We start from the raw sequence: 11,426 nt of genomic DNA on the forward strand, positions 1-11,426 counted from the left end.
TTAGATAAGCATCAAAAAAGGCTGCACCAGGGACTGAGATTAAGCTGTTTAATACAGCCAATAATCACAGCGCACCTGTAGGTAGAGAGCCTGTCACTTTGAAGAGAGTGAACAGAAAGTAGTGGCGAGGGGGAGGGGAAGCTGAGGGCTCGATTCTTTCCTTGCAGGGTGGCCAAGTCTTCAGCTGGCACCGACCCACAGAATGCATATGGAAGAGAATGACACTGACAGAATGCCAGGTCTTGAATGAGCAAAAACAGAGGTTGTGCCATTCTCCAAATACGATCCAACAAGAGTCTGGGATCTCCAGGCTACCATCCTACTGGGCAAAAATTATGCAGCCTTCCTTTAAAATACCCATTCATTACTGTTTCTCAGTTGCCACTGTCGAAATTCCTCTTCCCCCCTCCCCACTACGGCCAAACACATGCTTCCTACGGCACATCTATCGCCTAGTCATCCCAAGAAAGCATGTCACATCCATGGCCATCTCAGCCCCTGCCCAAACTTTACTGAAAGGACCAGGCGACCACTGAAAAATCATCATTGGGATTTTTTTAATGTAATGGCTTTTAAAATGCAGCCTTTAAAATGGTTTACAAGGACCAATAAAGAAGAAGAAGAAAAAAAAAGAATGATCCTTACACATCCTTGAAACACCACCACATTGTAATTGTACACCCAACACACATCAGCCATCAGGTCTGTCAATACAAATTTCTAAATATAGTCTTTTACTGCCTCCTTAAGGGAGAATTGCAAGCCACTGTTTTATGCATTCAACTTGTGTAGCTGCCAGAATTCATTTGGGTAAGGCAGGAATTCCAGAACAGATGACATTCCAGACAGATCGATGTTCAAAACAGCAACTGGCGTCCCATAGAGGGATATAAATAAGATAGCAGATGGGCCAATACATAACAAGAGTATTTACAATTTAGACAGTTCTGTTTCAAAATCTTCGGCAACCCACTGACTGGGTGAAATGAACTTGATGACTGTAGTTCTGTTGACAACCTACCCACCATCCCCCTCCAGAAAGTGAAAGAGACAGGACTGTCCCAGAACTGGAATTGCACCAACTCCAAGGTAAATTGTGACTCAGATAGGGAAGCTGTTCAGGGTCAGAGAGGTACCCAGCAGAGGATTTTGCAGAAGTGCACTAAAGGGCATTTCAGATTAGTGAAGGGTGACAGACTGCAGCATCTATTCCCAGACCAGATAAAGCAGAGGAGACAGAAGCTTAAACTTCACACACATCTTTCAGCATGCGCGCATCATCTTCCACTTGGAGACAACCCCTAACTACAGATAAAAAGAGATTTCGGTCTGCACAGCCAAGTCCATGACTTCTTCCTAATGCTGGCATTCAGGTCGTCACAACTCATGTCCCAGAGGGATTAATTTTGAAAATACCTGCTACAATTACTCTTACAACTTTGCACTGAATTGCTTTTCATCCTCCAAACACTTTGTAATGTCCAACTGAATTTTTTAATTGAACAGTGACAAAACAAGAGGTGAATTTTCCAGCCTCTTGGATTTATCTACCAGAAAATACCAAAGCTTCACACTTGTGCAGTATTTATACATCGTAGTGGGGAAAATGGAATTACATTAGCTGAAATGCATTTAATACTTGTAATGTTCAGATATAATATCTGGATATCTATCCAAATATTGTCAACCCATGGAAATAAAACCCAGGCTGTACACACTATGAAATACTGAATACATTTCTACCACTGTAATTTTTTTTCCCAAGAAAAATATTCAGGGCATTACAACACAATTTTTCAGAACCTCTTATGAACTTTATCACATACCAGTCAGAATACAGCTGTAACACAATATACCCAGATCACAGCGTCCTATAGCATCTGCCCTTAGCAGCACTGTTGTAGGGGAAATAACCCTGAATTTTGCCTCCAAAAAGGATATAGGTAATTTGAAGATCCTGACATGCTGACTATGCTCTTCATCTTTATGCCATTCTCCTCTGAAGGAAGGTGCCTACCCTCCTCTTAGGATACCGCCCTAAAGCAGTCTTCCCTGGCTAGCCCTTAAAGACAATGAGGTTTGAATTATGTGTATTGAACTATTAAACTAAGAATTAGTTACGAGTCATTTGCTTTTGAGTAAGAAGATGAGATCTGTGCAGTATTTCGGTGTCTATTTTGGAGACCAGTATTTAGTAACAGACACTTCAGAACAGGTCTGCTGACAGGGTGGGGCAAAGGTGGCAGTTACCCCGGAACCCAGCAATTCAAAGGAGCTTGGAGATCCCGGCTACTGCTGCAACAGCGGTGGCCGAAGCACTGGGCCCATTAGGCACTGACAGTCGGGCTGCAGTCCGGGCAGCACCAAGGGCTGAATGCCCCCAGCCCCGCCCCTTCTACCCAATGCCTGCCCCTTCCGGGGGCACAGAGCCAGGGTTCCCCCACACCTTGCCCCATAGTGGATGTTGACCCTGCTGCTTCAGAGCCAAATATTTATAGCAAGTTAACCAGGGCTATTTTTTCAGCAAAAACTGGACATGCTCTTAGGACTAACGCAAAAGGCAAAGCCTCGGAGTTCTAATATGGCAACTGAAATTCTGTTCTGCTAAATGAACTAAGAGCCTGATGCTGCTGGCCCTTAAATATAGTCTCTGACAAACTAGAAGTCTGCTTTACCACCAAACCCCTCACCCAAGGCACCATTACCCCAAATGGAAGCAGGTCATTTACACTGAAGAGCCCCCAAGCATTATTTTAGACAAAAAGGACTTGTTTGAAGTGGCCTGCCCTCACTTTTTCCACTCACTGGACCTACTGCAGAGTTTTAACAACAGTCAGGTGTCTTCAGTAAGGTGCTGACCAGCTTGAAAAATGAGACCTACTGTATACTCCATTGGACACTCCCATTCCTATTGCTTTATATGCTTCATCCTTTGCTGCTAGAGACAGTCAAACACATGCTTCACCCCCTCTACCTGCAAGAGTAGCATAGCCCGCATACGCATCAGTGGGAACAATGCATGGGTCCCAAGAAGAAAACAGCTCCTGTGGTGGGTTCTCTTTGCGCTCGGTCTCCAATTTTGATTATAAAACTCAGTCCCATATTTGAACCTCCTGGAGATCTTTTAGCGTTTAAGGAGCAAACTTTGCACACAGCCCAGTATCCAACTAAAAACTGAATGTAGAAAGAGTCTCCGTGGGTTGTATGAAAAAGTTATCCACACTCTGAAAATCTTTAGAATGAACCTGTGGGATCAGTGGAACAACACAGTTTTCTGATATGGAAAATGGAAATAACACAACTTAAACAGTCGGTGAGTCTCTAGGAGTTGGAATTTAAAGGGGGGCACTAAATCCCTATGAATCCATGATAAGAGCTAAGGGCTGGTGCCTCCAGTCCCTTGGGAAGATTGCACTGTGACTCACTCCTCTCCAGCCGGGAGATTGTCTTCAATCCGCTTGACAAATTTCATCCGTATTTCTGTGACGCCATCTCCTTTCAATGTATCCTGGACAAATTTCACATCCACGGCCATCTGAACCTAGAGGAGGAGAGGAAAATCAAGAGGAACCAGTTGTGAAGTTAGACTAAGAGCTTCCCTGTTAGCTTAAGATAGTGCACCCAGGACATGAGACAGGTCATAGCATTCCACATCATTCCCAAACCTCTCAACAAGAGCAACGGCTGGGATTCCCTTGAGAGCTCTGGAGTAGCAGGTGGGCTCATGGCTCCAGCTTCAGCAAAGCAGCCAGGCAGAACCCCAGCCATACTGGGATGGTTCAGTGGGATCCCCACCTTGTCCATGCTAGGTCATCAGGCAGGACTCTGGCCATTCTAACATGGCGCATGAGGGTGGGGCAAACAGTCAGCTGGTATAATTTTATCCATTTACTGGTTACTTACATCCCTACTTCAAGGTGGAGACAGAGTTACGAACTCAACACAGAGGCTTTCCTTTGGACAATACCAACCGTCTCCTCCAGCTCTACTTCGCTTTTGAAATAGATTCACAGCCAGAGGAAAATGAAGACTTTTTCAAAGGGGTTGAAACGTCTGCAGAAAGCTCCATGTTTTCATTTCCAGCCAAGACCTCCACAGCTCCACCACCCATCCTATGAGAAAAGTGAAGCCTCACCATTTCCAGGGCTCCTCGCAGCACCCCACACAAGAGGTTGGAGTAAATAAGAGATGAGTGGTTATCAGGCAGCTCCACAAAGTCCACCAGGGGGTTATTTTCCAAGATGAGGGAGAACTCATCGCCTGCTGGGCTCCAGTTGGTGATGCTCGGGGTGATGCCCAGGTACATTTTAAATGCTACCTATTGAATTACATGGAGCAGAGATGAGCAAGTGACCCAAATAGCAATATTTACGCATGGACTTGTTCAAAGAATCTGAAAGAGCTTTGGAAACATTTACTGAGGAAATCTGGTCCTTGCTCCCACTGAAAGTTAATAGGAGCCAGGCACTTAACTTACGTTGGTGCTTTGGAAAATCTAATTCAAAGCCTCACACCAGCCTTGTGAGTAGGTTAATTATATCCCCTCCTCACGGGTGGGGAAATTAGGGGAAGCAATATTCCCACTTAAGGGGAGAAATCCAAGAACACTATCTGAATCAGATTTTGTCGGTTCAGAGAAGTTTCAATTTTTTAGGTTAGTTCTCCCCGTATTTAGGAAACTCTAACGATTTCAGTCTCTCTAGTTGAGTTCAACTACCAAGGAGACACAAGATACACGCATTTAATCAGCTAACTGAGAAGACAATGGAAATAACATTGACTAGTAAATTAATAGATAAGGGATGGGGGGGACAGGACACATGACTGCAGAGCTGCAGCAGGGTTAGGTCCCAGGAGCTAATCCCGCTGTGGCTCTGCCTTTTAAATGTATTAAGAACCACCTTTTACATTTAAAAGGCTGAAGCACAGCCTGCTACGCCTCTGCCTCCCCTGCCCTCCATGGAGATGGTGCTAGGGACGAACCAGCTTTTAAACCTGCTCCCCCCCCCTTGCTGTCTCTCTCTGATAGAGGTAGCAGGGGGGGAAGCAACTAGAAGAGTCACCAGTCGACTATCCAACAAGCATATGCTTACTGAATAGTCGACTAGTCGCTTACATCCCTACTCTGCATGAGTCATTTTAACAATCCATGAACAGCCTGGATATGGTACTGGGACACAGCAACACAACCAGCATTAATAAAGGCTTGCAAGGCTGTATGTGGATAATTACCTTCGCAATAACATCTGCAGTTTCCCGGAAGTCATGGCATCTTCCTACATTGGACCGGGCCAGAAAATCTTCTATTAACCGAACTCCTATGTTGTAGCCCCTGTCAATGCATCAAACAGCAACAAACTAGAGAATCGTAACAGCACAGTTCAGCTTTAGAAAGAGGTTCTAAATCCATGCAATAAAGCTGTTCTCTGAAATTAGGTATGTCAGGAGATACCAGAAAAGGGAAAATATTTTGTTTTAAATTACGAATAGCCACCAATGGACAGCATTTAGTCTGCCATTTGGGTTGGGTGCAGAACATATCAGAAATTTGCACTGTTCTGTCTTACTACAAACTTCAGTTCCCAAGAGAGTCAAAGCCCAACATGTTCACTTACATTTTGTCAAGCTGTTTGTTGACATCTTCATCATTCTCATAATCTTTACACAGCTGAGTGACCAAAGCTCCATAGGTCAGAGTGAAAAGCTCAGAGCTCTAAACAGATTGAAAAGGAATTTACCATGAGCTAGGCAGAAAATCCCTGCATACTTTTGGATTTTGTTCCCACCATTACTTGGGTTGGCCTGGAGAGGGGGCCAGAAAGCTTCCGTCTCAAAGGAATCAATTACTGAGCCAACTCTGCATAAGTCCCAAAGTCCATATTTTAAAGACATTTTAATCTTACTGGAAACACAGAAAACTTCAGTATATTTTAAAATGTCTAAGATGCTGCTCAAAGGTGACAAGTTGACAGCCCCAAAGATAAAATCCTCCATCTCCAGCGTAGGAAGAACACAGGGAGAGACAAAGTACATTCCCGGACCCTCAACCCAGTACACACTGCACTCCCCGCTAATGTGTCCCAGTCCTGACCTGAAGGAGTCATACTTAGGGCTGCTCAGTCTCCCCTGTCCTTAGCCTCTTTGGAGGACTGCCAATTAGCGTGTCTACATTATGAGCAGCACATCCCATTAAGAACTAGAATTAGGCTTCCAAATCTCTTCATACAGGTCACCAAATAACACCTAACATTGCAATTAGGGCAGTAAAAGGTTAGTTGGTAACCGGTAAACATTAGGCTTACTGGAATGTTTACTGGGTAACAGGTTAACCAAAACTGCTAGCCATGCCAGGCCATAGCAGCCCCGGCTATGTGGGGACGGCTGGCCAGACTCCATCTGCCACCCTGACATGGGCAGAGCTACATGGCAGATGGGTGGGACTCTTGCCATGGGCAGGTTGGCTTGGTGCAGCACCCACCATGCCTGCCCCAAAGACCCAACAGGACTGCAGCCCTGCGTAGACCCTCCACCCTGGCTGCCCTGCACCAGCATACCAACAGTTAACCTGTTAAAGGATATAATTTTAATAGTTTAACCAGTTAACTATTTTGATCTGTATTTATATCCCTAATTGCAATAATTTACAACTACTAGCAATCTGAGCAAGATTTGGACTGGTGGCCTAAAAGCCCTCAATCTCTGCAATCCATATATAACCCGTGTCATGTTTCCACTATATTTCTCAAATTCCACATGCTGTTCCCTTCACTAGGGCACAGAATACCCCACATACATCAACTGTCCCCCCCCCCCCCAATATCCTGGTTACATCCCAGCCACCAAAGGTGATTTGTCCACAGCACATAATTTAGCACAAAAGACCATATCTGCTCACAAGGACCAGGACTGGAACAGCAGGTCAGGACTGAAGTACATTGTTAGACCTATGCAATGCCTCTGCACCCATTATGCCCAATACTAATCAAGATTTTGTTTTCTTTCATAAATGCCAGAATCATACAAAAGATGAATAGAAGAACAGATGATCTCTCATAGTTGCTACCATGATATTTCCTGTATCTGAAGTGATTAAGACATGGTTGGTGTTCTCAGTAGCCATTAAACAGAATACCAATTACAAATTAATCCTCTTCTAAATGCTGAAAAATAAAAGCAAACAATCTACAAAGTTCAATTTTCACATTATCTGAAATCAAAGTCATTACTCGAGGAGACATATTACTTTAAGACTTTTACTTTCATTTTTGCAGCTGTTAGAAATATCATGGAAATTCTAGTCTCAGATTAAGAAGCCTATCACCTACCATGAGATGCATAGATGCAGAAGGTGAAATGAATGGCAAATACCAATACTACAGAATGAAAGCAGCAGGCAGGCAGAAAAGAAGGGAAAAGAGACAACGTCAGAGTTAAGTGAGACACACTGATCACACTGCATTCTGAATAAGTTCACACACAGCCAAGTCTGAAATACAGGAAGGAATCACTCCCATGCGGCAACAATCAATGAGCAAAATTTGGATTTGTTAGAAGTTCAGGGGTATTCTATCCTGTCGTTAAGATCTAGTGTTAATTAAGAAGGTTAACAAGTGGAGAGAATACACACTTAGGATCTCCTGTGTGGTTAGAAGAGAATCAGAAAAAACAGCAGGAAAGCCACTAGAATTACAGCTCCAGACAGCTTGCTGTGATTCTGTTTAGTATTCACAACGCTAAATTCTTCCTTGAAAGTTAAAGATGAAGATGCTCTCAGTTTATGTTATTCAAAAATGACAAGAAAGAAGCAAAATGCAGGACAATGTAGCACTTTAAGACAAGAAAGAAGTTTCCTTTAACTCAACTTGTCTAGTCAGGAACCTGGCAAAGAATTTAACAAACATGCAAAAAGGTTAAATTATTAAGGAATCAAGTTTACTTAGTGAAGTCACATGCCTGGCAGCTGCACAGAACAGTGGGTGAATACAAGAGAAAATCCAGTGGTTACCAGTTTCCAAGCTGTTTAAATTAACTGCATAATGTCATCAAGCTCTCATCTACTGCGATCAATCTGAAAGATACATACAGGAGCCCACAACTGAAAGGAAGAGGCTGAGGCTAGAGGATGCCATTTAGTAATGTGCCAATGTTACAATCAATGAATACATACAATTTAAAAATACCTATGGTCACAGAGTTCTGACTTGTAAGATCAATTCTTGGTTAAGTAATTTGATTCTGTCCAGAACAGGGGTGGGCAATAATCTTTGACAGGGGGCCACTCCAAGATTTTGGAAAGTGGTCAAGGGTGGGACTTTTCCATGATATTGATGGAGAAGGTGCGGTGTGTGGGATGGAGGCTGGGTGCAGAAAGGGGCTTGAGGTAAGGGATTGGAGTGCAGGAGGAAGAATGGAGTCTGGGAGGGAGTTTGGGTGAAGGAAGCACTTGTGACCTAGGGAAAGAGACTGGGGTACAGGGTTTTTGAATGTGCCCTAGGGAAGGGGACTGGGGTGCAGGAATTTGGTTTGTAATCTAGGGTAAAAAGGGATTGTGATCTGGGCATGGGATTTGGGTGCCAGATGGTGGGGGGGGGGGTAATGGGTGCAGGAGGGGGGGGAAGAGAGTTTGTGTATGTTGAGTGAGGGAGAGGGGGCAGAGGGATGGGGAAGAGAGGGGCTGGAGTGCCAGAGGCAGGCTCTGGCCAGGAGACTTACCAGCCAGCAGCCCAACCAGCCTACTTGCCTGCCTGCAGAGCTAAATGCTTGAAGTTTCTCAGTCACCCTGCCTGCCCCATACCTGCACAGGCTGCCTGGCCCAGAAGGGAGAGAGCTAGTGTTTCGTGGCTGCCTGTTATTCAAACAAGCAGCTCCCATTGGCCAGTTTCTGGCCAGAAGCTGGCCAATGGGATTGGGCTGGGGGCAGGAGTTAACGCCTGAAGCCTTCCTCCCCCAGTTATTAAAGAGAAACAGCCACACAGGCACTTTTCTGAGCAGTGTGCAGGGCTGCAGGACAAGCAGGGGAGCCTGCCTGGGGCTCCCCATAGCATCCACGGGCCGGATCTGGTGGTTTGGTGAGCAGGCCATATTTTGCCCAGGCCTGGTCTAGCAGCTTTACAGCAGGTACCTTTTTTTTTTAATTTCATTCTCATTTATATAGGAAAGCACAGTAAACTAATCATTAATCTAAGTTTATTTGGCCTTTTGTACAACCTTCAATACCATAATATTATTGTGGTAACAAGAGTGTCTGAATGCTCATTAAATACATCCAATGCCTTAAACACAAAAGCCATGTCCAAACAAGGAAAATGGAGTCTGTGGCGGACAATGAGGATCTGCAATGGAGGGAGTTTAATTACTGAGTACAGACAAAGTAAATTCCACATCTGTGCCCACTGCTGAGCACTTCAAGCTGAGCTGCACCAGATACTCATCCCAGTGTAGAAAAGACCCAATAGAGAGAAAAAATTAATTAATGAAGTTCTCTTAGTCAACAGGCCACAGTCACTTATGATTTAATGGAGTTAATACAACAAGGATGGATGCGTTTGACTCTATTCATCTTAGTGTTGAACTTTAAGCTCTATAACTTTGCTCCTCATATCTTCCACACGCCTAGGTTCATCTAGAGTGACAACATGGAATAAGATTAGACAGACAAGACACAGATGTGGCACGAGCATGCCTGAAAGGCAGTGTGTGGTATGTACTGTGCAGTTAAAAAACACATCTATAAACATAAAACAAAGATAGATGAAGAGCAGGAAGACTAAGGAAGCCAGAGTTTTGCAACATTGTTACATTCCACATTACTTCAGTTCCCTTTACTCTGGGTGTTGCTCTGTGAATTAGCTGTGGTTTCAGACTGATAATTCCACACCTAAACACCAACACAAGACCCTAATATTAGGCTGATAGAACAGCCACCATTGTCAGACAATGCTAAATTCCTAATGCACTGGGGAGACAATGCTAAATTCCTAATGCACTGGGGAGACAATGCAGGGATCGGAGGCAGATATTCAAGGCATGACAATGTTATCTGAGCTACAGGGTCACTGTTCTGTGACGTAGGCTCTTTCCTATAGGCACACAGGCATCCAGTGCATCTGGACACTAGTCAGAAAAAACAACAACAGGGGCTCACCCCTGCAAACCCAACGGCCCAGGACACCCTCCCACCCACACCACCTAACGGCCCAGGACACCCTCCCACCCACACCACCTAACGGCCCAGGACACCCTCCCACACACGCACACAAACATGCACCCAACGGCCTGAGACACCCTCCCCTCCCCCAAACACGCACACAGACATACCCCACAGCCCAGGACACCCTCCAACACACACAAATGCACACACACATATACCCCCCAACAGCCTGGGACACCCCCCCACACACACACCCTCCATGGCCTAAAACACCCCCTCCCGCCCACAGCTCGGGACAACCCCCACCCACCCATATACCCCCAAAGGCAAGGGACAACCCCCTCCCCCCCACGGCCCGGGACACCCCTCCGCGCCCAAACACACCCCTCCCCCCACGGCCCGGGACACCCCTCCCCCCAGACACACCCCTCCCCCCACGGCCGGGGACACCCCTCCGCGCCCAAACACACCCCTCCCCCCACGGCCCGGGACACCCCTCCCCCCAGACACACCCCTCCCCCCACGGCCCGGGACACCCCTCCCCTCCAGACACACCCCTCCCCCCACGACCGGGGACACCCCTCCCCCCCAGACACACCCCTCCCCCCACGGCCCGGGACACCCCTCCCCCCAGACACACCCCTCCCCCCACGGCCGGGGACACCCCTCCCCCCCAGACACACCCCTCCCCCCACGGCCCGGGACACACACCCCCGACACATCCCCCCCCACGGCCGGGGACACCCCTCCCCCCTCGGCTCCTCCCGCCCCCGGTACCATTTTCTTGCTCTCGGTGCCCCGGCTGGCCTGGCGCGACATCCTGCCCGGCGCGGCCCAGCGCCTCCGCCCGCCCTGCCAGCAGCCTCCCGCAGCGCCTGGGCTGGGCCTGGCGGGGGGTGTGACGGGAGCTGGAGTCCTCTCGGCGCCGCGCGGCCTCCGCCCAACCAGGCCGCTCCGCCTGGAGAACTACCGCCTCCACAATGCACTGCGCACCCCCGGGGCATGCTGGGAACGAGAGGTGAGGGAGAGACACACGCACGCACACACACAGAAGTACCAATCCCAGCACGCCCTGCGAGATCAGGGCTGGCGCAGACTACAATTCCCAGCATGCCCTGAGAGGGCTCAGGGTGGAAGAACTACAACTCCCAGCATGCCCCGGGACTGAGCTCCTGGCCTCTAGATGGCGCTCCAGGTGCAGGCTAGTGGAGGAGCAATTGCATCCCATGTGGCCGTCCTGACCTGCGGTGGCGCCCAGGGACTGCACATTGCCTGG

The 11,426-nt window shown here is 47.2% G+C and overlaps 1 protein-coding gene across 1 annotated transcript; it reads right to left on the reverse strand.

Moving 5' to 3' along the window:
• Nucleotides 1-540: 540 nt before the first annotated feature.
• Nucleotides 541-11,116, reverse strand: TRAPPC3 (trafficking protein particle complex subunit 3). The gene is made up of 5 exons (XM_075909186.2): nucleotides 10,928-11,116; nucleotides 5,616-5,713; nucleotides 5,233-5,332; nucleotides 4,136-4,318; nucleotides 541-3,541 (listed from the first exon to the last, which is right to left on the reverse strand). The coding sequence occupies exons 1-5, from the start codon at nucleotides 10,967-10,969 to the stop codon at nucleotides 3,422-3,424; spliced, it is 543 nt and encodes a 180-aa protein (XP_075765301.1). The 5' UTR covers nucleotides 10,970-11,116; the 3' UTR covers nucleotides 541-3,421.
• Nucleotides 11,117-11,426: the final 310 nt, after the last annotated feature.

Source organism: Pelodiscus sinensis, chromosome 26 (genome assembly GCF_052426305.1).
Source record: "Pelodiscus sinensis isolate ZL-2025 chromosome 26, ASM5242630v1, whole genome shotgun sequence".
NCBI classification, from domain to species: domain Eukaryota; kingdom Metazoa; phylum Chordata; order Testudines; family Trionychidae; genus Pelodiscus; species Pelodiscus sinensis.

Bases quoted from the DNA above. Each gene is read 5' to 3' on its own strand.
- TRAPPC3 (XM_075909186.2), bottom strand. From the start codon at position 10,969: ATGTCGCGCCAGGCCAGCCGGGGCACCGAGAGCAAGAAAATG. The intron at 5,714-10,927 runs GTACCGGGGGCG...CAATCTGTTTAG, and splicing joins GCACCGAGAGCAAGAAAATG to AGCTCTGAGCTTTTCACTCT. The intron at 3,542-4,135 runs GTGAGGCTTCAC...CTCCTCCTCTAG, and splicing joins TGCGAGGAGCCCTGGAAATG to GTTCAGATGGCCGTGGATGT.